We start from the raw sequence: 27,965 nt of genomic DNA, 5'->3' as shown, positions 1-27,965 counted from the left end.
ACTAAAATAAAATAATTTTAATATATAATTAACTTTTTGAAAGAAAAAAGAAACAAATATGAAGAAGGGTTTGACTTATGCCCGATAGAAAACATTAATGACCTATAATTTTTAAAAGAATAATACTTATGTGTATAATTTTTGTATAAATAACGATGTGTCATTATATGATTAAATAGTTAAAAATTAAAGATAAAATAATATCTAATTATATTATGACACGATACTGTTTGTGCATAAAATTATACACATATCTTATTGTTTCTAAAATGACTTTAAAAAGCATTCGTGATAATCATACTTGTGTGGTTTTTACTACAAATTTATACGTGAACATATATTTGATTAAAAACTACATTAATATATCAAATTGTCTTATAAACTGATAATGGAGTAGATACCTAAAAGAATATTATGCTAAAATGGACATTAAGATAGCAATCCTTGGTGACTGATGTGGTATATTCCTGTCATCCAAAAATCTGTTCTTCTATAAACCTTATGATAAATCTGTTTCATTGCTCACCAATAATCTCTGCATGAGCAAGAACCATTCATGAATGAGTGAAATCTACTTCTATCTCTCACCACAATCTCCAATCCATAAACCTTACTACTCAACTTCATCACTGTATGACAATCTCTGCAAATCCTCAAATTCTTCACTATTCTTATAGCTTTTCCCTTGCACATTCTTGCTATCCCAAATGCTAAAGCAAGCTTCTCACTGTGCTTCGACACTGAATCTTCCTTTTCTTCCTCTTCTATGTCATGCAAAACACTCCCAACTTCTGGAACATAACCTCCTTCAACTCTAAGCCTATATGTTATTACCCTTAGCTTCTCATAAGCTTCTTCTGTTATCTTATTTGGTTTTCCACCTGCCACAAAACTATACATGATCTTATCAACTTCAATCATGCTCCAACCAGGAGTCTTCTTCAACCTCTGGTCAGTCATTGACCTTCTTATGGTCACTTGTTCTTTCCATTTCCCAGCAACGGCATAAATATTGGACAACAACACATGGTCACCAGAATTGTTAGGGTCTAACACAGATAATCTTTCCTTCACTTGCTCTGCCAATTCAACATTGCCATGTATGCCACATGCCCCAAGAAGTGTTCGCCAAATGATAGTGTTAGGTGAAATGGGCATTTGACATGCAAATTCATAGGCCTTCTCAAGCTTACCAGCTCGACCATATAGATCAACCATACAACCATAATGCTCAATTGTAGGTTCTAAACAATACACATCCTTCATAAGAGAAAAATACCTACTTCCTTGCTCAATCAATCCAGCATGACTACAAGCATACAGAATTGAAATGAAGGTAATCCCATCAGGCCTAACCCCAGACTCTTCCATCTCATGAAAAAGTTGTATGGCTTCTTCACCATGACCGTGCATTGCCAGCCCAGCTATCATTGAAGTCCAGGAAACAACGCTCTTATCCTCAGGCATTCTCTCCAGGACTAACCGAGCCATGCCCACATTTCCACACTTGGAGTAAGTATCAATCAGTGCATTATTCACCGACACAATCCGGTTAAATCCAAATTTCTCCACAAATCCATGCAAAATTCTTCCGAACTCAAATGCCCCAGCCTGTGCACACGCAGAAAGCACGCCAGTCAAGCTGACCTCATTTGGTCTCGTTCCCACCTGCAGCAACTCCCTGAACAGCCCAAAAGCCTCGTCAAAACACCCATTTTGAGCTAATCCAACAATCATAGTACTCCAGGACACATCATCTTTCACTTCGATCGCTATAAACACATTTCGTGCCAGCTCAAGTTCCCCAGCTTTCATGTATCCGGCAAGCATTACATTCCATGAGGTCAGATTCCAAAATGGCATTGTATCGAACATTCTCTTCGCATTCTCCACATCACCACTCCTAAAACAAGCGGTAACCACCGCGTTCCACACAACCACATTAGGGTCACGCATTTCATCAAACACCTTCATCGAAAAGTTGGAGAACCCACATTCTCCGTACATACTAATCAAAGTTGTCCCAACAAAGAGATGCCCATCCAGTCCATGAACCAAGGCTTGACAATGCAACTGAATTCCACTTTTCAGAGACCTTAAGTTCGCGGCTGCTTTAAGCACAAAAGCGAACGAGAAGCTATCAGGAGGGTCTAAACACTTTCTACGCAATTCAATAAAAGCAGTGATTGAATTCTGAGGTTTATCAGATTCGGAGAAACCTCGAACAAGTGCATTGTACATAAAAACATCTGGGTTTGGGAAGTGGAAGAAGAGGCGGCGAGCGTAATCGAGAGAATCGGAGATTGTGACGGCGCAATGGAGGAGGAGTTTTCCCGCAAAGAAAGCATCTAAGTCGAGGGCGGTTTTGAGTAGAGAAGCGTGGACTTGTTTGACGGCTTTCAGGGTCTTGCAGTGGTTCAACAAAGACAGACACTGGTGATAAGTGTTGTTCATTTGCGCTTCTTTTCAGCAAGTCAGAGACTTTATGGTTCATGCTTTTCGCCCTTTTGTTCTAAAATTCAAATAACAAGCAGCCTTTCAGTGAAAGGAAAGTTTCTTCACCCTCTTCTTCATGGCCTTCACAAATGAACGATGTAGCATCTCACAGATTCAAATGCACAGAAACTGTTCGCTAAAAATTCATAAAAAATAAGATAATAAAGTTAAATTATGCCTACATGTCTCATTTTTAGTGGCTGACAAACTGAGGTCTACAGTAGCAAGTCTGGCCCGGTACGTAGTATAGAGAACAACAAGCTGCCACGTCACTATCTCTGATGGATAAAATCGCCGTCTCAGCTCAACGAGAAGCCATTCTATAATCACTTGAACTCAACTCTTGCCAAAATATTGATAAACAGATCAAATCGAACCCAATTATCTAATGCTCTGATAATCTTGCTTCTACATTTGATCAATGGAAGGCCTTATTATAGCCACTGTTTCCACTCCCTCTTGCTCTATCTCTTCCAATCCCTTATTCTTTCCTTTGGTGTCAGCCTCGAGAGCAAGACTAAGAAGAGGAGTTTATTTCCCTCGAAAAAATAAAAGATTTTCAATTTTCGCTGCTAAAGAAGAGCCTGGGTTTGACAAATGGGACCTTATGGAGATGAAGTTTGGCAAAATGCTCGGAGAAGACCCCAAACTTACCCTTGCCAAGGTCCCCTCTCCCCTTTTTTGCTTGTGTTGTCTGTATAATATGCATTTTTATTCTCTCTCTCTCTCTCTCTCTCACTCACACACACACACACACACACACGCGTATTTGCAAAGTTGTATATTGATGTTTGATGGTAATTTAGAAAAGGGCAAATTTCTAAACTTGAGTAAGAGTTTGTATTGGTCTCAGTTGGAAGCAAGCGTACTGAGAAGCAAATTTTCATTTTTTTTATTCCTTTTTTTTTAAATGAGTATGAACCATATATAAAGTTTTTAGTTATGAATTTCTGATGTTCAACTAGAGTTTGTGAGTGTAATTTTCGATTATTTTAGCTAACATTAATATTTGTTAGTTATCAGATTATGGGTAGAAAAGCGAATCCAGATGCTTCTTATCTTGAAATTGAGAAAGAATTTTACAAAAGAAAGGGTAAAGTGGTAGAAGTTAAAGAGGTTCCATTTGATGTGTCTGACAATAAGAAATCATCATCTAGTTCATTGGATGGTTTGAATTTAGTTCGCCCAGTTCCAAAGAAGGGAGTCAAATTTCAAGCCAATTATAAACCCAGAGAGCTAGATATTAAGAAACCAAGCCCGTCAGTTAAAAGGGCAATAGATAGGAGCAAGAGTAGCCTTCCTAATGTTATCTTGAGAAAGCCCACCCTGGTTAATGAAGACGATGTTCAGGATATGCCCTCGAGGTTGAGGATGAAACCTAATTTGTCATTGAAAATGAGGAATGAGCAAGGAAAGGAGAAATTTAGTGATATGACACTCTTGAGAAGGCCAGAACCTTCTAGTACCAATTCGAATGTAGAAAAGGAGACTTCTGGTAATCCTGCTGCCAAAGCTGCTATTGATGGCACCGGGTTAAGAGCAAGGAAAGAAGAAGGGAAAGGTGAATACGTTGATTTCACCCGTTGAAAAAGCCTGCAGCAATTAGCGTTGAGACAGAACTAGTTGGGAAACAAGAGCCATTTGAGGATGCAGAAGCTAGAGTTACAGAGTTCATTGAGGAGGAAAGTTCAAAGGCAGAGCTGGAAGCTACCGATATGGATAATGGGAGGATGGCCGATTTTGGGGTTGGCTTAGTGTTAGAGGAACCTGAACTGAAAGATAACTCAATGTCAGGTAATGCAACATGCTTCTTGAAATAGTTTCATTTTTTGGTTGCAGTGATGTTGATGGGTGGTTGTATGCATATGGGTTTTCTTTCCAATTGATTCCTGATAATATTGGAACTTATCCCACTCTTCCTTTTACTGCTAAAGCAAAATCTCTAAAGCCTTTTTGGAGTCATATTGTGCCTGGTTTTTTAAGGTGTGCAGCCACCCAATAGTCAAACTGGGTCCACTGACAGTGAGAGTGAATCATCAGAAGAAAATTTGGTGGATTCCAGCGCCACATTTGCTGTGAAGTCTTCGCTGCAAGAAAAACCTACAAGGTATTCATGTTGATCTTGAAATTTTTCATTTTTTCTATTCTTCCCTTTCTAGATTGGTTTTGATAAACAGGTTTCTTTATTATAGATTAGGTCAGTCTATCGAAGAAAGAGAGGAGGCAATCCCCATGAATCCAGTTGTTAATGGGAATGATATTGAGCTTGATGATCTTCATTCTACATATCCTCTGTTGGTTAGTATCTATGATCCTGTCATGATTTCATTTATATTCGTTTGATAAAAAATATTTTGTGATAATTCTGGCTGCTCTATCAAAATTTAGGAACATGAAGATTCTGATTGGACCAGGGCAGAAGATCTTGTTAAGACAGGAGAACGAGTGGAAGTGGAGTTAATAAGCTCTAGCACCAGAGGTTTTGTTGTATGTACACTTAAAAGGGGTTTATTAAGAACTTCATTTTCTATTCTTTACCATTTTCATTTTCAAACTAATTAGTTTTTCCACTTGACCATTCTGAATTTCATATAATTGCTTTAAAGGTATCTTTTGGAGCATTGATTGGATTTTTACCATACCGTAATCTTGTTGCCAAGTGGAAGTTCTTAGCATTTGAGTCTTGGTTGAGACGTAAGGGCTTAGACCCATCAAAGTATAAGCAAAATCTAGGAATCATTGGAAAGTATGATATGCAAAGAAAGACTTCTACACTTGACTCAAGCCAAGATCAGGAACTTGATCAACATATAGGGGGAGAAGTTTCGCCAGATATGAAGTTGGAAGATCTTCTTAGGATATATGATCAAGAGAAGCTTAAATTCTTGTCATCATTTGTTGGTCAGGTTTGAACATTTTATTTGATGTTGGAGTTCTACTGCTTCTGTGTAGAGCATTGATGAACTTTTACCAATTAAGGAAAAATAAAATATATTGATGAACATGGCATTTGCAGAAAATCAGTGTGAATGTAGTAATGGTTGACCGGAATTTGAGAAAGCTTATATTTTCTGTGAAGCCAAAAGAAAAGGAAGAGTTGGTTGAAAAAAAGAGAAGTCTGATGGTGAGAGTTAATATTTAATTTTAATACTTCTTGACTACTTATTTGTTTATACTAAACTCTTTAAAGTTGTTGAAAACAGTTATCACATATTGGTAGCAGCCTCTGCATCTCTTTTTATTGACTATTAAGAGTTTTGTAGCTTCCCTTAAACTCATTATACTTTTGCTTGTGTCTTATGCTAGTGTTGGCCTTTTGTTAATGAATTGCCTGGAAGTTAGATGCTATCATGTGAATGCCTAACTTTAGAAAGGGATAACATTTTCTGTCCTAGAATTATTAACTTAATTCCTTCTTGACAACTTTTTCTTTAGTAATTGCTTGTCTTGACCATAAATACATACACACGCATGTACAAATAATTCTCCAGTCAAGATGTTTTGAAAAATTTTTGTCATGACCATGTGTTTACACCTTTGATCTGGATTGTTAAATATAATATTAGTCCATTGTAATTAATCCAGTGGTGAATATGTATGGTCCTGACCAAATTTATATCAGGATTTCCTAACTAGAGAATGACTCTATATATATAGGCTCAACCTTTCATGATTTGTCTTGCTCACCTTTTTGTAGGAAGTTCAGTGACTTTTTCCCAGATCTTGAATTTTTTGTTTCGGTTCAAATTCATCTGAAGTTTTCAAGAATATATTTGAAATGAAAACATTAGTTTGCCTCTAGGGCTTGGTCAACCACAAAATTTAATCTATGAAATAGATTTATATCATCACGTTGGTCTGTTTGATCTTAACATATTTGAAGTCTTCAACTTTTCAAGCTGTTTTCTATTGCAGGCAAAACTTCGTGTTGGGGATGTAGTGAAGTGTTGCATCAAGAAAATTACTTATTTTGGTGTTTTTGTTGAGGTAAGTTAAATATGTCCTCTTGTTTCTTAAAATAAAGATTCTCATCTCTTTTTGTTTCATGGTATTGTCTCAATTGATAGATTTTAATAGCATAAATTTCCAGTAGTGGATAATAAGTGGTCGGCATAGGTAAGATGTGGATTGTGAGCTCTATGACTCCTGTTAATTTTGTTAGATATTCAATTTAGAAGCACAAAGCCAAAATGATGAGATCTTAAATCCTTTATATTTTATTTTTCACAAAATTTGACCTGTCCACATTGCTGTAGGTTGAGGGTGTGCCTGCACTGATTCACCAGACGGAAGTGTCATGGGATGCCACTTTGGACCCTGCTTCATATTTCAAAATTGGTCAGGTATATTACGTAGTTGAATGTTAAAATTTTACTGAGTTAAATATATTGTTGTTGTATGCACTGAGATAGACTTGCTCATCTTACAACCGTGGTGAATCAGGTAAATCTTGGCTGATCAAAGCTATTGATCTTTCTGCCAATGAATTATGCCTTTCAATTTTGCCCTATGATTTTGATGCTTTTTTGAGTTTTCAGATATCATTTCTGGTCTTAGGTTGTGGATGCAAAAGTTCACCAGTTGGATTTTGCGCTTGAACGCATTTTCCTGTCGTTAAAGGAGATTATGGTAACTTATATGCACCTAGTACTTAATTATTAATGGTTTTATTTTAGATTCCAGCAATACTTGATTTATTTACAAATATGTTTCTTATCTTTTTCTGTGCCAGCCGGATCCTCTGATTGAGGCATTGGAGTCTGTGATTGGTGATCGTGATCCCTTGGTTGGGAGGTTGGAGGCAGCTGAAGCTGATTCTGAGGTTTTTGTTTTCTCCCTGTGAATAGGAGCTTATTACAACTCTTATTTTATCGGGGCTGTGACTCACAGCTTGCATTGTGGTTGGACATAGAAATTGTATAATAAACTTCTGAAAATAGTTGAAATCCCATTCATCAAAATTTAGTATCAAAGTAAAAGGATTTGAGAATTCACTTCATGTAATAGGACATGGGATTTGTGGACCACTTCCTGTGTGTTATGTATTTTTACATTTTGCTGATTCAGTGATCTATCTAGTGCTTAAGTTCAATGGTTACGACATGGCTGAAACTCACAATCTATTCCCAAATTTTCAGTGGCCTGATGTGGAATCTCTTATTAAAGAACTGCAAAAAGTTGAAGGAATCGAGTCTGTATCAAAAGGTCGTTTCTTTTTGAGCCCGGGCTTAGCTCCAACATTTCAGGTATGAAGACCCCTAATACCAGGTTCAAGTGGTGGACAGTTAGGGTGGTTGATAATATTATGCAGACATTTGCTTTCAAAAATACCAACTTATGTGTTTTCTCAAGTTCTGGGAATAATTCTTAACCACTTAATTATGATTTCTATTCAGTTAAACTCTTCTGTGTTATCATATTATGGTGTGCCAATCTTCATTGGAATATATATATTCATCAAATCAACCCCTTCTGGTGCAGGTCTATATGGCATCCATGTTTGAGAATCAGTACAAATTACTAGCTCGTTCTGGGAACAAAGTGCAAGAGGTGAAAGTCTTTATATCTCATCTGATCATGTTATTTATATTACCTTCTTTTTTATTAAAAGGCTATACTGGAATTTCCCTTTTCTGTTATTTCCGAGCCATCAACCTCTACATCATGAACATATGTTAATGTATTTTCCACTTTTACTGGGCTTAAATGGATTTTAGGAATTTTGCATGTTTTATTGTTTGATTCAACATCTGGAGTATGCCAACTTCAGCTGTTTTGTATTTGGAGGATACAAGCATGTAATACATGATAATGTTGGCCACCCAATAGCTTTTGATCAGGTGTGGAACCCATCATCCCTCAATTTGTGACAGCCTTTTTAAGTGTCTTGTTGCTTGTGTCTCCATATTTATATTTCTGTATCCTGTTTTTAGTGTTTTGTAGTACAAAAACTGAAGCTTCTGTATCCATTCAAAAAGGGCATCACATGGAATTTATTAACTACCATTGGCTTGTAGGCCAAAATAGTTGCAGGGGTTAACAGGACAGGTTTTCAAACTCTTGTTAATAATAAGTTTTCCTTTGAAGTAATAAAGTATGCTGACCCAGAGATTAGCAAAACTAGTGAAGTATTAGAATTTTTAGAGAGAAGATTTGAGTTCAAGTTTTTGTTACACTTGTGAAACTTTGATTTATCTGGTGCAGTGGTTGTGAGTCTAATCACTGTACCCCGGGGTTTACTTATCTAACCAATTCGGATGGGGTTCTCCGGTTTAAAAAAAAAAAAAAAGTAAACTGATATTGCCACTTGACCATGGACAATGTGTAGTAGCTTGTACATTCCAGATGACTATAGTGGTGAACCAGAAGAAAGCAAACTTTTTTCCCAAAATGTGGCCAAGCTTTAATTAAAACCATAGAGACTTTTGGCTCTTTGGTATTATTTTGCTTGTACAAAATATTTATTTCCTTTTTATGTCATTACACCAAGTAGAATGTGGCACACCTCTTTATTCTTTATATAGTGGAATTGCATGTCTCAGTTGGATAATGAATCCTTTTTTATCTCTGGTCCAGGTTATTGTTCAAGCATCATTGGACAAAGAAGCAATGAAATCGACAATTTTATCATGCACCAACAGAGTCGAGTAGTCTTTCTCAGTCACTAGCCTTCGGAAAGTCAATTCAATATTCCAGTTGGTGTATAAAATGGCACGCCATAATGTAAACTTGAGAATGCAATTTTGATCCAGGCAGGCATCTCAGACAAATGGATGAGGAAAACTGAAAGTTATGTGCAGCAAATTCTTAGATTTTTTCCCATCTGCAGAAACCCTGGAGGAGGTCCAGACTGTGGGGTTGACTACTTTTTCTTAGATAAATATTATTTTCATTTTGTTGTAATAGACAACAACAATCTCGTAAACTTTCTTAGAAGTATTCATCTTTAGACTAGTACAAGCTATAAAAAAGATGAGATACCATTTTGTTCTTTCACATATTTAGTCTATGGTTCTGCTTTTCTCTGAGTGTGATTCATTCTTCCCCAGCCGGGCTCCGGTTGCAAAAACATGCAGACTGATTCATTATACCATACTAGGTCTTTAATGAATTGTACAAAGTGAAATATTTGGTAATTGGAAATGACCTCATTGTTGTAATTAGTGACGGTCACTATTGTTAGAGCATTCTGAAGGTGGTATTTTCTTGGAAAGCAAATTTGTAAACTCAACATGTCAAAAGTATGGCTCACCCAAATTACCAACAGTGAGATTGAGCTCATACCAATGATTATTAACGGGGAACTTGTCTAATTGTTTAATCACAAGAAAAATTATACAATTTGGTGACATTTTTACTGAAGTTACCATTAACAATACATAATTGGCAATGTAAAAGCCATAAACATAGATATAAGTAAAGTTGGATTTGAGTTGAGTTAAATTTAAGTGTGAACTTGCTCAAGTTTGTCTTAGTTCAAGAAAGTCAAGTTCGAACTTGATATAAGAGTCAATTTTAAACTTGACTGATTTTTATAGAAAAATTAAATTTATTTACCTTTCTAATGTGTATTTATAATGGATGGATGAAATATGTATTTATAATGTGTATATAAAATGATAGATAGGTGAATGCGTATTTATAATAGGTAAGTGAGTTGATGTCTATTTATAATGGGTAGATGGGTGAGTGTGTATTATGATATGTGCATAAAGTGTATACTCTTTCACTTTGAAAAAATACATACCTGGATAAAAAGTGTATTTACAATAGATATGTAAATATGTGTATACCTATTATGTATATTTATAATGAATAAGTGTACACATTTTAATATTGGAAAAGTACATATTTTGTTGAAGTATGTATTTGTAATGTTTATTTAGAATTGATGTATAATTAGGTGAGTATTTATAATCTGTATATATCATATTAGTGTCTACCTTACCACATTTACATGAAAAGTATCTATTTATGATGATTTTTTATAATTAAAAAATATTTAACTCAAGCTCAACTTCTAAGGTCCTAGTTAAAACTCGACTTCATAGATTTTTAAAATCATAACTTGAGCTCGGATTAAATTCTAATTATGACAACTCATTTCGGACTTAATCTAACTGAATTGATAATTAAGCTCCAACTAGCTCTATTCATACCTTCCCCAAGATGCCAATACTGCCACACGGTTGAATACTGTTTTTCTACTTTTTCACTTGAATTAAATAATATTTTATTACAAAACAAGGCCCATTGAAGACGTAAGAGTGAGTGACCCGCCTTGCATTCAAACGAAGCGTCTTTGTGAGACACAAGTCAACGTTGTAGTTTGACTAACAAGGATAACAAATTTACTCCACTCATCTTTCTCTGCTTTCAGTTAAGTTCAATCTCGGGTTGTGTCGTGTCAGCCATAATTTTGGCAACATGATTTCATAAATGCCTTTTTTTTTTCTTGAATAAATTACCCCCTTTTCTTTTCTTCTACTTCAAGCGCCACTTTTCACGCCACCTCACCACCATTAACTTGTAAAACTGGTCCTGCTTTGCTTCAAATCTTTTAAGAGAGGCTGAAAGCAAAGCGAATTAATGGGTATGGGAACAAGCACTTTTGTGATCAAATGGATAAACTTTCTCACCATGGTAATACTATCCTAATTTCTCTTCATTTTACGTTTGAATTGTTCTTGTTATTGAAAGTGTTTTTCCTTTCTTGCATTTTCCAGTGACCCTTCTGTAGAATTGCTCCGTTTCTTAATGTTCTCCTGGTATTTTGTTGATTGGATTGTAAACTTTAATGGGTTTTTTCTGTTCTTGAGTTTACGAAACGTGCTTAAATATAAAGTTGTAATTCTTAGGTCTCCCTGTTTTATTATTTTTATTTTTTGGGCGTGTTCTGTTATCTAGATGGTGTCATTATTTTTTATTATCTGTGTTTTTTATACCCTTTTTTGGCATTTGTACTATCTTATAGCAGAATAGAGGATTTAAAATTTTATTCCTATTATTACAATACAACACTGGAAATTTGTTCTGTATGTTGCTGGTCTAAGTGGGTTGCAATGTGCGATAGAACATGTTAGGGAAAAACAATGGATCAAATGGATTAAATTTTTATTTGAGTAATTGTGAGTTTATTCTTGTTTTTATGTCTAAAGTGCAGCTTTTAGCCATTGCTGTTATAATTTTTGGGGTATGGATGAGTACTCATCACGACAACTGCAGAAGGTCCATCACTCTGCCTGTCTTAGGCCTTGGTGCTTTCATCTTTGTAATGTAAGGATCAATTTTAAATCAAGGCTTATTTTAGTCCTAATCCCTTTCTTTTGATATTATTGCATAAACCGTTTCCAATATTTTTGTTTTTTCCCTTTGGATTTTAGATCTATAGTTGGCTTCTTGGGTGCATTGAAGAACAACTCCATACTGTTGTGGATTGTATCCTTATCAGTCAAATGATCATTCTATATGTAAGTTAGGAGGTTTTGATATTTATCTGGAGAAAACATTTCTTTGACTTTTCACTTATAGTATCTCATAATGTTGTGCATGGTTTTGGTGGCAATCTTGGTATTCACAGTGTTGGCGTAAGTATTCAAGTGCAATTTCAGAAATTGATTTTTATTGTAATTTTAGTGTAGTACATGATATCCTTTCTCTCAAACTTTATGCATTTTTGTTAGAACCTCATTTGTTTGTCCGTTGGTTTTTCTGAAAACCTTTTATTTTTTATAAAACTTGAATCAGAATTTTTTACGATCATTTTGTGGTGTCTACATGCCATAGTGGCTCCTTTCCAATATTGAGTAGCTGATATGCTCTTTTTTTTTAAAATTTTTTTTCCACTCCGATTATTAGAAGACAACACTGAAAATGCAGTTAGGTTTACACAATCCTATCAGTTTATTAAGTAGCTGATATCCTGCTTGTTTTTTGTCATAAATTTATGGTTAAATTTCTGCCTTAGCTAATTATCGATCGCAGTTATAGATTATTAATTCATGAATATGTGGCCCCTTTCTGTTCCTGAAATTGTTTATCATCAACCTTGTTAGGTGATCATTTAAATATGTTATGGTGTAGCTTAGGTATGGTTCATATGAAATCATTTGAACGACTGGTTGAGTGATCCATATTTGAGAGCTATACCTTGTATTGGTACAGAACTATATGTTTTTGGAATTATTATATCATTTTTCCTTTTGTGAGTGCTTATGAATTCAAATTTCCTGTCAAAGAGACAATGAAGAAACCCTAAACTTTTGTAGATTTAGAAAATCTTAATGGTTATCCTTTTCTTTGAAAGTTCTTCCTACTTTTAAGTACAAGATTCCATAATGCCCTGTATCATGTTGACTGTTGTTAAAGAAGGAATCTATTTTTTGCTTTGCTGATTTGGTATCTCTTTTAAGGAGAAGGTTCATTGTTCCTATATTAAAAATTGCTTTCCCAAATGCTAATTTTCAGTTTCTGATAAGTTAATGTGTTAGGCCCCTGGTGAATTAGTCCAATTAAGGTGATTTTAGTTATTTAGTCGAATTAAGCTGATTTAGAATATTAGGATTTAATTAGGAAAATTATTAAGAGTATATTATCAATTAATAATATTAGTATATTAGGAGTCCAATTACGGTTAGATTTTTTATTCAATAAATAGTAGGGTTTTGGGAGTAAGATGAGCTTTTCAGTGTCTAATTACAGAGTAGCTTTGTATTTTGGAGATGTAGCACCACCGATGATCTCTTGGTGGAGTGCTGGATATATTAAAAGAGTCTTGACTGTAATTTTTATTCTTTTCAACAATAAACTTCATTACATTCAATACAAATCTCATAATTGTTCTTTTACAATCAATAAGTGTCAATCATACAATTCAGCCGCCTAAAAAACTTGTATTAGAGTAGGAGATCCACATGCCATTGACATACCTATGGTTGATACTCGAATGGGAAACTGAGTTGATACTCTAGAAAAGGAAGTTAACAACTTGAGGGAGCTATGGCAAAAAGATCATGACGAACGCAACAAACAATTTTGGATTTTGGATGGAAAGTTATCTAGAATTCCAACTTTTGAGGAGATATTGGCTGCCATGAATGGAAAACTGGCTATTGAAGGCGAACAAACAATAGCCAATTTGGATCACAACTACAACAGCGAATTCCATTACCATCAACAGCACAACCTGCCTACCACCACCAAATTCCTAATCAATCTAGGTCTGAACAAAGCCACTACCTCCACCACCAAATCGACATCACCACCAACACACCCAACCACCAAATTCCCAATCAATTCTACCCACAAGGTTGCCACTAAACCTTCAATTAAGCCCACACATCAACACTTCAATTTCACCTTGACAACCATCAATTCAACACTACAACCACACATCAAAGTTGCACAACCATCCTCATATCAATTGCCAACACAATGACCATAGATTTGACCCTACAATGCCCTTATATTGTCCACCAAGTCGCATTGTTGTCACCTACACACTTAGTTGTGCAACACAGTTCGACCGGCTAGTTACAACAAATTTTTTAGAGATTCTCCACACTTGCACAAACCACCCCAAGTTTATAGATAAATGAAACCACACCCACACGCCAAATCCCAATCTAGTAGGCCACGAACTTTCAATCTCCTTTTTAGACTAAGAACTTGGTGAAAAAGGATTTTGTGGACGACGACTTATTAACGAACTTTGTTGGAAGGTCAAAGAACCAACTTTGCGAGGATATGTCTCCAGTATAGACTCTTTGGTTGAAAAGAACCAATGCAAGACCACTACACCTAACTTTGACTTGTTTGCTATTATGGTTCACAATATCGACACCATTAAAGGAGATAAGAGTAGTGTGCTCTATAACTATGAACAATAGTCCAAAGAATGACGTCATCAATTATACAGTGCCTAGCAGGTGAATGTCATTGTCGTTCTTTCTCCTCTAGTGAGATTGAAGCATCAATCTAACGATGAAGATGATGATGAGAATGATGTGGGGGATGTGGAGGCTGTCGAGAATGACAAGGTCGTGGAGGTTAAGCAAGTGAAGCAAAAGACTCAAATGACACCATTACCCAATCCAATAGGGGAGATGATTGGGAGGAGTTGGATTAGTTAGATATATGAATTTGGGGCATGATGGTTCTTTTTCAATTAAAGAAATTCTAAAATTTTGGCTAGCAAGCTTGGGGTTTGTAAGGTTGCAACATTCATGATTCACCCTTCCAAACTGTTTGCAAGAAATATAAATAATAGAATTGAAGATTCTAAACTAAAGAACCTTTTTGAGCAATATGGTGAAATCAAGGAGATCCATGAAATCCCTAAAAATAGGTAGTGGAAATTAATTGAATTTTAAGATATTAGAGCAGTGGAGATTTTCAAGGTGGCAATAGGGTGGTCATTGGTGGGAAGCTAACTAAAGGTAAGCCAAGTTGTCATGGGGCTTCAAAATGTTTGATACAACAGTGTGCTCCAAAGCTGGAGCATGATGGGTTTGACTATTTATAGTAGCATATACTAAAAATTTAACCAAGTTTTTGGAGTATCAAGATGCTTTAGTTAATGGTGTTGTTAATTAAACTTTGCAATGGCCTATCAAGGATATCACTAAGATGAATCACACTATCAATATAAGTACAAGTAGTCAGATTAACCCAAGAAAGAGCAAGGATATGTGGGAAAATGTTGGGAATGAGCATCGTAAAATATTTGCTATGGCAAGATGAAAACGTGGTTGCAAGTACAAGAAATTTAGTTGACTAAAGAAATACTGCAAATGTTTTGAAGGTGGTTTCGGATATTCAATCAATTGCTGTCCTGAAAAAGGAGGATTCAGCTGCAACAAACTATCCACCAAGGAGAAAAGTGTTAGCTATTAGAGACTTCCCTCGATTTTGTGGGCGGAACGTCAACAAGTTGTCAAGTCCTGAACTTTTGTCAAAGAGCATGATTTTTTGTAGTCTTAAGAACAAGGCTACTACCAAGGGGGAGGAATTGTTAGGCCGTCGGGTAATTTACTCAAATTAAGGTGATCTATGATATTTGGATTTAATTATGAGTGTATTATCTGTTCCACACTAGACTGGATATAACTTATGCTGTCAGAGTAATTAGTCAGCTTATGCATTTACAGAGGGAACTCTATTTGCAAGCTGTCAATTAAGTGTTGTAGTACTTTAAAAGGGATTCTTGGGAAGGGTATCTTTTTTAAGAGAAATGTTGGATTAATGCTGGAAACATATACAAATTCAAACTATGTTGGATTAGCAAGTAACAAAAGGTCAACTTCTAGATATTGCACCTTTTGGTGGGATTCTTGTTACATGGAGAAGTAAAAAATAAAATGTAGTGGCAAGATCTAGTGTTGTGGCAAAGTTTTGAGCAATGACTCAAAGAGTTTGTGAACTGTGATTGAAGATCATTTTAGAAGACTAGAAGAATGAAAGGGATGGCCTGATTAGACTTTATCGTGATAACAAATTTCAAATCACCATTGCCCATAAATTGGTACAACATGACCTAACAAAGCATATACAATTGGACATACACTTCATTAAGGAAATGCTAGAAGTCGGGTTGATTTGTGCACCTTATTTGTCTACCAAATTTCAACTTGCACATTTGCTTACCAAGGATTAAGTAGTGTTGTATTTCAAACAATCATTGCCAAACTGTTTATGAAGAATATCTATTCATTAGCTTGAGAAAGAGCGTGGAAAAATAAGTCAAAGATTGATTTAACTATTTTAGGAATGATATGAAGGGAAACCCTAATCAAGGTATTTGTTCATTATTTAGTTTCTTTTTTTTTGACTGTCAACATGTGTATAAATCCAACCCTATGGGTTGTGTTCGTAATATAGATTATAGGCATTTTTTCTCTATACATCTCTTCAATCTTTGTAATCTCTGTTTCAAAAGATACAATAATTTGAATTTCTTACAAGTTGATTATGAAGTATAGACAGACTTTTGGAAAACTTCTTGTTTTATTGGTGGGATGAAAATTTCTTCCTTTTACAATGCACATGGTAATACTAGAGAGTGGAATTGGAAATTACTAATTAGCATAAATTAGCTTCCAGGGTTTTTAGCCTTTTCATATATAAATGTAAACAATGATTTAATCAGACAAGATGTGAAAGATGCTTAGGTTTATGAAAATATGAAAATGATGATTTTGAAACAACTTAATCTTTCTAAAATTTCTACTTTGTTGCAGGTTTATTGTTACAAATAATGGATCGGGCCATAATGTGGCTGGTTTGAGGTGAGAAAAGATTAAATCGTTTTCTCTTTCGGGTAGTAAATTCCTGTAATTACTGTTCTTTCTCTTAAGGAAAGGCGTAATATGTTTGTTCTTGTGGAAAGAATGGCTTTGGGCCTTTTAATTGAATAAATGAGCTCCTTCTTGTTCTTATTTTTCTTTTGTTTTTTGCTTGGCAACCTGATACTGGTATGATAAACTTTTGTTTTCTTAACTTGTTAGGTACAAGGAGTATCAGCTTAAAGATTACAGCTCATGGTTTCTGAAACAGGTTAAGTTTCCTCTTCTTATTTCTGATTTACAGTACTGGAGAGATAAGAATTTTATTTATGCGGTTTTTAGCATCCACTCCCTTAACTTTCCAAGATTCAAGAAAAAGAGAGGTCTGTTACACTGTCATTAATAGAATTTTGTTACAGCTTAACAACACTGAAAACTGGAAGCGCTTGAAGAGTTGTCTTGTGAAAAAACAAGACTGCAATAATCTATCAAAAATATATAAGGTGCATTTTCAACTTCAGGCTCTCATCATTCATCTATTTCCACAAAATAAATTGTAATAGTTTCATTCGTTTTTCAGACTCTTAAGCAGTACAAGTCAGCGAAATTGACCCCTATTGAAGCTGGTTGTTGCCGACCACCATCTGAGTATGTGCCATCACAGTGTCTTTTCAGTTTCATTTTAATGTTACCTGCAATGAAGTGAAATTTTAGTTCACAATTCAGTACTAAAATCCATACTTTTCCAGTGCACTCTGTTTTTATGGTGGTAGAATTTATTAACCAGGTTTAAGCTTGATATGAATGTACACATAATTTTATTGACTTCATATTTGAAAATATTATTATGCGGAGTAAATTTATATGTGCGGTTTGTGCTAGATATTCATATTTGCTATTACTTTAACTGAATATATTCATGATAGCTAAAACATTGTATCACTGATGTGATTCTTTTGTTGGGATTCACCTCGATCTATAGATGCGGTTATCCAGCGGTAAATGCTTCATACTATGACTTGAGCTTTCATCCTGTTAGTTCCAACAAAGACTGCAAACTTTATAAAAATTCACAAGCTGTCAAGTGCTACAATTGTGATTCCTGCAAGTAAATATCATCACTAATCCATGGTCTCATATTATTTTCCTGTTTTATGTAAATGTTCTCATTGACATTTCTCTTCGATCATTTTACAGGGCTGGAGTTGCACAATACATGAAAACCGAGTGGAGAATGGTTGCAATTTTTAATTTGGCTCTGTTTATTGTGTTGGTAAGATACCATTCACCAATTTCTGGTAGTCATCAAATTATGAATTTATAAGGATACTGTGGAAAAATCATAAAAACTTGAACTGATATTAAACTGTGATTATCATAAAAAGAAAAATTGATGTGTTGAGTTGCTTCAGGTTTGTTGTGGTACCTTATAACAATTTTGACCACCCTGAAGTGCTGCTATTTCTGCTGTAGCATGCGTAGAGTTGTCAAGAATGCTTTATCCTGATTAATCTTGTGTCTTATTTTCCACTGCCAGTCAATTATATACTTTGTGGGATGCTGTGCAAGGCAAAACGCTGTTAGAAGACGCTCCACCAAAATTTGAAAGCGCACCATCTATGTGCTCAAATGTGTCTCTACAAGAAGGAAATCTGCCTTGTTTCTGAATATTCTGATGTTTTCTTAGAGTTGTTTCGTTTAATTACTATTTAACTTGATTAAACAGATTGATAACCAATTGTAATTATTTCAGTAAGTATTTTGTCATTTTTATTTCACATCTTTCTCTAATGTGTACAGACACGGAAACATGAATTTTTCCTAACAAATATAAAGAAGTTTTACTATTCTTTGGCAATTAATACAAAATGGCAAAACACAATGTAACCTGAAAGAAGATGAACAGTATAATGTGAACGTTGATCTTGCTGAAGAAGATTTTAAAGATGTTCTTGGTATAGAGTTATAAGTGACTGTTGAAGAATGAATTTGCCAACGAAAGGATAAGGTTTCAACTTTGGGTGAATTCTTTGAAGTAGAGATGGAAGCTATTCTAGTAAAACATCTTGTGTAAGATGAAACAATTCATTTTAAAACAAGTTTTCATATAATGTATATGGACCACAGTGTGGGAATCACATCTAGTGGAAGGCATGAAGATTTAGTTTGTCGTGATGTAACTCCAAGTAAAATGTTTGGTGCAATTCTAATATATGTTTATGTCATTATTCCATACTTAATCCAATGGGTTTATAACATTTTCCAAATTTTCCTTTTGAGGGTATTGGTGATGATCTCATATGATGAGATATAAGTTTTAAACTATATGATATTTTTTATTATCGGGATGAGTTATAAGATGCATTTCAAAGACATACATTAGAAATGGGTTACAATACAAAGTTATGCAATCAATAGTCTTATTGGGAGATCAAATGTTTATATGAGCAATCTCAACGGCAAGCATAGCAATAAAGATTAAGGGTTGTGACTATTTTCAATTATGTCACTTAGATAAAGACTACACTTATTTTTGAAAAAAAAAATCTTGTCACATCATAGACAAACTAGTGTATGGACGTTTAAAAAAATTTTAAAAACATTGTTCATTATAATTGATTGTATTTATAAACCAAAAGAAATGATTGTTAGTATAACATAAAGATATAAGATTGATATATTATACACACAAGCATGATGTGTCAAGATTTGAACTTTAAATATGTTGAGAGATATATTAGAGGAGTCATTCATCCTTCTACTAAAATACTGCTATAACCTTTAGTTATGTAACCTTAATACAATAACACATATTGAGATTGAGAATTTTGATTAGTTTAAGTTTTTATTTATTGTCTTGGAATGTTTAATAAGGACATTTCATGAGCATTATTGTTCAATGATTTGCACTGATGATACATTATTTAAGGACAAGTACTGTAGAATATTTTTTATAGTTGTAGCAAAAGATTGTAATAATCAAATTTATTTATTAACGTTCGATATTTGTTGTAAGGAAGTAGGGGTGCGTATGATCTAATGTAAAAAAATTTCAAACAAAACTTCAAAAAAAAAAAAAACAATTTGACAAAATCTTAAACCAAACTATATTATTTTTGTGTTTCCAATCAAACCAAACCAAATTGAAAATTGTGGTTTGGTTTGATTTGATTTGATTTACGGTTAGACCTCTAAAACAAATACAATATTATCAATGAATAATGTGTTGCCAATCACATTTTCAACACTTCATTTCTCTATCAACATATTATGAATATGCATTGTTGTATATATAATTAAATGTATTACCAATTATGAATAATGAAAGTGAAATATTTGTCAATTTATGAGTTTTTTAAATCTTATCCATCTATTTATAATTTTTTTAATCTTTGATTAATTCTTCTATTTTTAATATATCATTTTTTTAACTAAAAGTAATTTAAATGATTGAAATGTAGAGATGTTATTATGTTTTTCAATACAATAAAACTATGTATACCCATTTTGGGTATACAAATATATACACATTTATATGTGTCATCATGTGATTGAATGATTTTGAACTAAGAATAAAACAATAACCAATCATATGATGACACATATGAGTGTGTATATATTTGTGTGCCCAAAGTGGGTACACATAATATTGCTCTTTTCAATATATGGTTCTAAAAATTAGATGGAGATACTATAACGATTTCTTATCCGCACAATGTTTGTTACCCTAACTGAGAATCACTTCCCGTTATCAATCTCCATGATCTCTTCGTTGCCTACGCTAGATAACAAGGCCCCAACTCCCAATAGAGGATTGTTCCCTTCATTTTGCTCTCCACTAGGCTCAGTGCCGTTGGACTGAACCTTAGTTTCAATTTCAATTGGAGGGTCCTCTATAACTAGTTTTGTCACTATTCACTTTCTTATCATGGGAAACGCACTACTTGTGGAGATCACCTCTAAGCTAATCGATTCCAAGCCAACAAGGTTAAATCCTCCATCATTGACTAATCTTATAGAAGACATATGGAGAAAGGGAAATAGATGACTATAATTATCGAAAAGTTCAACTAATGACCACATACCTAGAGTCCATAAAAAACAACTACTTACAAGTTTTATACTAATGAGAAACAAAAGAAAGAAACCATAACAATATTCTTCTACCCCAACAAGTTATTGTTAAAGGTGTTTTTATGCGAAAATCATGATTGAGTGGAAAACAATCTCAACTATTTAAGTTAAGTTGATGACACATGTTATTGATCTAACGAGGCATACAAATGTGCCCAATAAGAAATTGTGGCGATTTGAACTATCATGACAAGCATATTACACGTGCATGTAATATATTAAATGCAAGGTAGAAATGTCATTTACATAACATGTTTTCAAGTAGAAATCTTGATCATCCACGTGTTGTTCATCTATGCAAAAAGGTGAACAGTTTTTAAAACTTTACTTACACTCTAAAAGCTAAGGGAGAGTTGCTGTAGAGTACGATTATGCCTTAATTAGTCAAATGTACAAAAGTGATATTGAATACACAATTATCCATACAATCAATGGCTACCCTAAATGTAGTTAGAAATCCTCTACTCTAGAAATAAGAGAAAGAGAGACTTGGAAGTTTTAATCATATCCTGCGATCTCCTCAACATGTCATTCTAGTCCCCCAATATTATAATATTACTTTTTATCTCTATTCCCTATCATCACAAGATTATCTCATTATTACATATATCAACGGGATAATGTGATGAACTCTTACCTCTTAGATGATTAGATTTACTATATTACGATTCAAATGTATTCAACTATGTTATTACACATCAAACCTTATCTCTTGTCTTATAAATTCAAGATTATTCGAAAGTTTATAAGAGAAGTTTTATAATCACTAGTACTTTTACTCAACCAAATTCTCATAAGAATATCATTTAAACAACGATGAATGTAAACTTTTAAGTAGTAGACTAAACCATTTTAAAAATTGTATTATGTTCAGCAAAATTTTACTATTGTTGACTGCCTGCATTGAATCACGTTTATATTCTTATAGAATGAGCAAAAGCAAGTAAGTTATTGTTGGCATTTTGCTAGATTTCTATTATAAGAGGGAAGAACAATTCGGGGCCGGCCGGGCTACAATTATTATAATTGTATAACAAATGTTATGATAAAGACTAATGTGATGCTCCGCTAACATTTATATTTTAATTTGGTCGGTACGTGATCATTATTTCACCAACTATAAATAATATAAAAGTCCGGCGACTCCAGTCACGCGGTGGTTCTTTCCTATGATATTGTTCTTCGTTCCATGGAAGCAATTTATTCCTTTTTGGCAACTAGTGGAGCGAGAATCCTAAAAGTGTAGAGTGATTTCATCAAATGGTTCGGTGCTTTCATCTACATAGGGCCTGAGTTCACAACAAATGTAGTCATTGGTATACTCTGCTGTATTTGTAGGGACAAAGTTAAGACTGAATCTAAACCGAACTGACTTGGTCTTTGAAGCTAGTGGGGTTTGATTCAAATTCAATTTATTCGAATTCAAGCCATATTCAAGTTAGAACACTTGGTTTGTTTTTGAAATTTCACTATACTTAAGTAAGGAGGTGTTCGCCTCAAATTTATTGTTCAAATCAATAGTTTAAACTTGTGGTTTGATTCGATTCGAATTTATGATTCAAATTCATGGCTCGGTTTGGTTTAAATTTACAACTCAAATCGGTGAATTTATCTATTACTTAGGCAAATGATTTTGTTTTGTTAATGAGCTATGAATAGATCATGAATTTAAGTCAAACTAAGCAACGAATTCAAATTATTAATTTGAGTTATGAATTTGAGTCAAACTTGAATCGAACCATTTTTTATTTAAGCCAAATCAAGTCACAAATTCAAACCATTGATTTGAACTATGAATTTGAGTTGAATCATTTTTTGCTCAAACTGAACTCAAGCCATCGTTTATTCTAGTCCAACGAACTCGAGCTAAACCATATTCTATTTGAGCTGAACTCAATATGAAATATGTTTAAATTCGATTTGGTTCATATCGACCCTTAGACAAAATAATTGCCAAGAAGAAAGCTAGAATTCATGATTATTTTTTGGCATCATGGCGTAGAGTACATATGTCCAAGTTTATACAAACAGTAATACTAATTAATACAAACTTGTCACCATGTGATGGACTGATCTGTTTCATGTTTTGTATTAAAAGGCTGAGACTTCCATCTGATTAAAGAAAAGACCAGAAGGCCCACCATCGCGCATCAACGCCAGCATTACAGGACCTTTGGCGCCTTCTTCAACAGTCAGGGGGCCAGTATTGTAGTTGATGTCAGTGCTAACATAGCCAGGATGAACTGAGTTGATGAGAATTGTGGGGTATTTTCTTGCTGAAATCCTCGCAAAAGCATTGAGAGCTGCCTTGGACACAATATAAGCTGAAAAATTAGTAGTCCAGCCTTTTCTCTTCACCAAATGAAGTAAGTCTTATTTTTTAACTTATGTTATTGAATTTTCCTGGTCTAGGCTACTGGGTTCTTCACTACTATGTCATCCATACCAAAAAAAAAAAATTGATTCCTGACCCACATAAAATTCATCGGTGTCTCCATTTTTAAATGTGTGTGTCTATATATATATATATATATATATATATATAAATTTGAAAATTGAAGAAAAGTATTTGAACAACAAACCTAGTTAAGTTTGAAATTTGGGAGATATCGTACAAACAAAACCCTGACTAAGTTTGAAAATGGCGAAAACAGTGGTAAACAATAAAACAATTGAGCTTGAAAGTGGAAAAAATGTTGAAAACAGTACCTTATTATGACTATGCAACAAATTGGAATCTTGGAGATAACTCGTGCCTTTAAGCGATTAGACAATTCACTCCTCCATCACCTAGATAACTATAAAAACTCTCACTAGAAGTATTGTACTCTGTACAGAAGTGTTGATGATTCTCAAAGCACTTTAGGATACTTATTCTCATTAGGTTCTAGAAATTTCACATGAAGTTCTGTTTGTGATGTGCCTCAGTAGCTGTTGACAGTTGTTGAAGTGGCAGATTTTGATTTGGACTAAGTCAAGGCTACACATATTTGTTTATGTTAATTTGTTCTATTTTTCTGGTGTTTGTTAATAGCAGCAACAAGTTAGGAGTATCATTGACTTAATGTGCTGCATATTTTTAGTTCTTTTCTGTTTTTAGTTGATCTATTTAAGCAGTGTAATCATTTTAATAAAATATAGCTTAGCAGCCTATTTTTGTTCTCCGTAACTTCTATTTTTTGCAGAATAAACTTCTGCAATTTTAATTAAACAAACCAACAAATTGGTATCAGAGCCCTCTTCTTACGGGACTTGTGAGTATTTCCAAGTGCTTCCCATTAAAAGACCTAACCAACTTTCCAGTAGGTCTATCAAACAATGAATTCAGACTCACCATTTACAGCAGTTGTACCACCTGTATTTGATGGGGAAAATTATCAGGTTTAGGCAGTTAGAATGGAGGCCTACTTGGATGCAAGTGATCTTTGGGAGGCTGTTGAAGAGGATTACGAGATTCCTCCATTGCCAAACAATCCAACACTTGCTCAAATCAAGTTTCACAAAGAAAGAAGGCAAAGGAAGTCAAAGGCAAAATCATGCTTGTTTTCCGCTGTCTCACCAACAATCTTTACCAGGATTATGACCCTAAAAACAGCCAAAGAAATTTGGGACTTCCTCAAGAAAGAGTATGAAGGCAATGAGAAAGTCAAAGGGATGCGAGTGATGAATTTGATTAGGGAATTTGAGATGTAGAGGATGAAAAAGTCAGAAACAATCAAGGAGTATGCTGACAGGCTCCTTAGCATTGTTAATCGGGTAAGATTGTTGAATTCTGATATGCCTGACAGTAGGATTGTACAAAAAATCCTTGTTACAGTGCCTGAAAAATTTGAGGCAACAATTACCTCTTTGGAAAACTCTAAAGATCTGTCAAGTATTACTTTGGCAGAATTATTGAATGCATTACAGACACAAGAACAAAGAAGACTTATGAGGCAAGAAGGTGAAATTGAAAGTGCCCTTCAAGCTAAGCTCCAAAACAAAGGAAAAATAAAGAAAGGAAAAAAGAAGAATGCTAATGCAAATGAAGCTGCTGCTAATGACAACAATAGTAGCAGTGGCAACAAGAAGAAAAATTACCCTCCTTGTCATCAATGTGGCAAGAAAGGGCATCCTCCTTTCAAATGTTGGAGAAGGCCAGATGTGAAGTGTAGTAAATGCAACAAAATGGGACATCATGAGAAAATCTACAAGAGCAACTCTCATCAGCAAAATGAAGCTCAAGTTGCAGACCAACAGGAGGAGAAAGAGCAATTATTTGTAGCCACATGTTTTGCTAGCTGTAGCTCAAGTGAAAATTGGCTCATTGACAATGGGTGTACCAACCATATGACCTATGATCAACAACTTTTTAAGGAGCTTGACAGATCTGAAGTGTCAAGAGTTAAAATTGGCAATGGTGAGCAAATTACAGTCAAAAGAAAGGGAACAGTAGCCATTGAAACTTGCACAGGTACAAAGATGATTTCTGATGTTTTATTTGTTCCTGATATTGATCAAAATTTGCTAAGTGTTGGACAGTTGCTTGAGAAGGGTTTCAAAGTAATTTTTGAAGATAAGCATTGTTTGATCAAAGATTCAAGTAACCAGGTGATGTTTAGAATCAAAATGAGAGGCAAGTGTTTTTCTCTTAACCCAATGGAGGATGAACAGGTAGCCTATCCTATTTCAGTAAGTAGTACAGAAACCTGGCACAAGAGGCTAGGCCATTTTCATCATGCTGCAGTGCTATATATGCAAAGGAAAGAGCTGGTTCGAGGTTTACCTCATATGGAGACTGAACTACCAAGTTGCATGGCTTGTCAATATGGCAAGCAAGCTAGACTTTCCTTCAAACAGTCAGCCTGGAGAGTAACTAAAAAGCTGCAATTGATCCACACAAATCTAGCTAGACCTCAGAGGACTCCTTCACTCAAAGGGAGTAAATATTACATTATTTTTATAGACGATTTCACCAGAATGTGCTGGATTTATTTCCTCAGGTTCAAGTCAGAGGTTGTTGGTATGTTTTGGAGGTTCAAGGCATGGATTGAGAACCAAAGTGGTTATAGAATTCAAGTCTTGAGATCAGACAATGGCAAAGAATACAAATCAGAACAATTCAATATGTTTTGTGAAGAGGCTAGTATTGAGCACCAACTTATTGCCCCTTACACTCCACAACAAAACAGAGTGAGTGAAAGGAAGAATAGAACCATAATGGAGATGGCAAGATGTATGCTACATGAAAAAGGGTTGCCTAAAACTTTTTGGGCAGAAGCTGCGAATACTACTGTGTTTCTATTGAATAGACTTCCCACTAAGGCTGTAAAAGGGAAGACACCATTTGAGGTATGATATGGATTTAAACCATCTATCCTAAATCTTAAAATTTTTGGTTGTATTTGTTTTGCACATGTTCCTCAAGTGAAAAGGGACAAGCTTGATGGAAGGGCAGAGCCAAACATTTTTATTGGCTACAGTGATTTCTCTAAAGCTTACAAAATCTTTCAACCTCAAACATGGAAGATTTTGATAAGTAAAGATGTTCATTTTGTGGAGCATCAACAGTGGCATTGGGAAACTGAAAAGGGAAATCAAAACATCAACATCCCACTAAATCATAGAGAGGAGGTTGATAAGCCACTTTTTAGAGGTATTAGACCACTTTCTGATATTTATCAGAGATGTAATGTTGCTATTCTTAAGCCTGCAGGATTTGAGGAAGCTAAAAAGGATCCAAAATGGATAGATGCAATGAAGGAGGAGCTGAATATGATTGAGAAGAACCAAACTTGGGAGTTGGTTGAGAGGCTTGAGAATAGGAAGATCATTGGTGTCAAATGGGTGTTCAGAACAAAATTGAATACTGATGGCTCCATCAACAAACACAAAGCTAGACTTATGGTGAAGGGTTTTGCTCAAGTGTTCGGTGTTGATTTCTTAGAAACATTTGCTCCAGTTGCTAGATTGGACACCATCAGAATGCTACAAGCATTAGTTGCTCAAAATGGATGGAAAGTGTTTCAGCTTGACGTCAAATCTGCTTTTCTCAATGGTTATTTGTAGGAGGAGATTTATGTTGAGTAGCCTGAAGGTTTTCTAGTGAAAGGGCAGGAAAACAAAGTTTTTTTACTCAAGAAAGCCTTATATGGTTTAAAGCAGGCTCCAAGGGCTTGGTACAACAGAATTAATGAGCACTTACTGAACTTAGGCTTTGTAAAAAGTCTAAGTGAATCTACTCTCTATGTTAAATTTCAAAAAACTGATATAATGATTGTTTCTCTATATGTGGATGATCTCTTGGTAACAGGAAGTGATGTTGTGCTCATTGAACTGTTCAAGAAAGAGATGATGAAGGTCTTTGAAATGACAGACCTAGGAGAAATGGCATATTTTCTTGGCATGGAGATTAAACAAAATCAGTAAGGTGTATTCATCTGTCAAAAGAAATATGCTAAGGAGATTTTAAAAAAGTTTTAGATGGAGGATTGCAAACCAATGAGCACTCCTATGAATCAGAAAGAAAAACTCAGCAAAGAAGATGGTGCAGAGAAGGTAGAAGAGTTTATTTACAGAAGCCTAATTAGGTGCCTAATGTATCTCACAGCAACAAGGCCTAGCATTTTGTATACTGTGAGTGTCTTGTCAAGATTTATGCACTGTGCAAGTGAAGTGAATCTCAAAGCAGCCAAACGTGTTTTAAGATATGTCAAAGGGACTCTAGATTATGGAGTTAAGTTTTGTAATTATCAAAATTTTCATTTTCATGGCTATTTTGATAGTGATTGGGGAGGGTTCATTGATGACATGAAGAGTACCTTAGGGTACTGTTTCAGTTTTGGCTCAGGTGTGTTCTCTTGGTGTTCCAAGAAGCAAGAGATTATTGCTCAATCAACAGCTGAGGTAGAGTTCATTGCTGCTACAGCTGCTGTAAATCAAGCCTTATGGCTTAGGAAGATTTTAGCTAACTTACATATAGAGCAAAAGGAGAGCACAAAGGTGTTTATTGACAATCAGACAGCTATCGCAATCTCCAATAATCTAGTATTCCATGGGAAGACTAAACATTTC

General features: G+C 34.7%; 3 protein-coding genes across 4 annotated transcripts; 2 read left to right on the top strand and 1 right to left on the bottom strand.

Moving 5' to 3' along the window:
• Positions 1 to 326: 326 nt before the first annotated feature.
• On the bottom strand, positions 327 to 2,689 carry LOC123211506 (pentatricopeptide repeat-containing protein At1g74630-like). The gene has a single exon (XM_044630278.1). The coding sequence runs from the start codon at positions 2,452 to 2,454 to the stop codon at positions 523 to 525; it is 1,932 nt and encodes a 643-aa protein (XP_044486213.1). The 5' UTR covers positions 2,455 to 2,689; the 3' UTR covers positions 327 to 522.
• Positions 2,690 to 2,802: 113 nt separating this feature from the next.
• Positions 2,803 to 9,494, top strand: LOC123211507. Its single transcript, XM_044630279.1, is given in 15 exon segments — positions 2,803 to 3,160; positions 3,520 to 4,066; positions 4,069 to 4,290; positions 4,480 to 4,603; positions 4,689 to 4,794; positions 4,885 to 4,983; positions 5,103 to 5,402; positions 5,513 to 5,620; positions 6,412 to 6,483; positions 6,753 to 6,839; positions 7,054 to 7,125; positions 7,229 to 7,318; positions 7,635 to 7,742; positions 7,978 to 8,046; positions 9,073 to 9,494. Coding segments are annotated over 15 exon segments (2,322 nt in total). The 5' UTR covers positions 2,803 to 2,917; the 3' UTR covers positions 9,148 to 9,494.
• Positions 9,495 to 10,791: 1,297 nt separating this feature from the next.
• LOC123212299 (tetraspanin-10-like) lies at positions 10,792 to 18,625 on the top strand. Of its 2 annotated transcripts, none has more exons than XM_044631389.1 (11): positions 10,792 to 11,139; positions 11,655 to 11,772; positions 11,880 to 11,934; positions 12,028 to 12,083; positions 16,734 to 16,781; positions 17,001 to 17,049; positions 17,198 to 17,281; positions 17,359 to 17,426; positions 17,761 to 17,886; positions 17,976 to 18,051; positions 18,316 to 18,625. In XM_044631389.1, the coding sequence occupies exons 1-11, from the start codon at positions 11,118 to 11,120 to the stop codon at positions 18,382 to 18,384; spliced, it is 771 nt and encodes a 256-aa protein (XP_044487324.1). In that variant the 5' UTR covers positions 10,792 to 11,117; the 3' UTR covers positions 18,385 to 18,625. The 2 variants fall into 2 exon arrangements, with proteins under 2 accessions (XP_044487324.1, XP_044487323.1); XM_044631388.1 differs by having other exon boundaries at positions 10,794 to 11,139; positions 11,660 to 11,772.
• The last annotated feature ends 9,340 nt before the right edge of the window (positions 18,626 to 27,965 follow it).

Source organism: Mangifera indica, chromosome 3, assembly GCF_011075055.1.
Source record: "Mangifera indica cultivar Alphonso chromosome 3, CATAS_Mindica_2.1, whole genome shotgun sequence".
NCBI classification, from domain to species: domain Eukaryota; kingdom Viridiplantae; phylum Streptophyta; class Magnoliopsida; order Sapindales; family Anacardiaceae; genus Mangifera; species Mangifera indica.
This window is presented reverse-complemented; position numbering and strand designations above follow the sequence as displayed.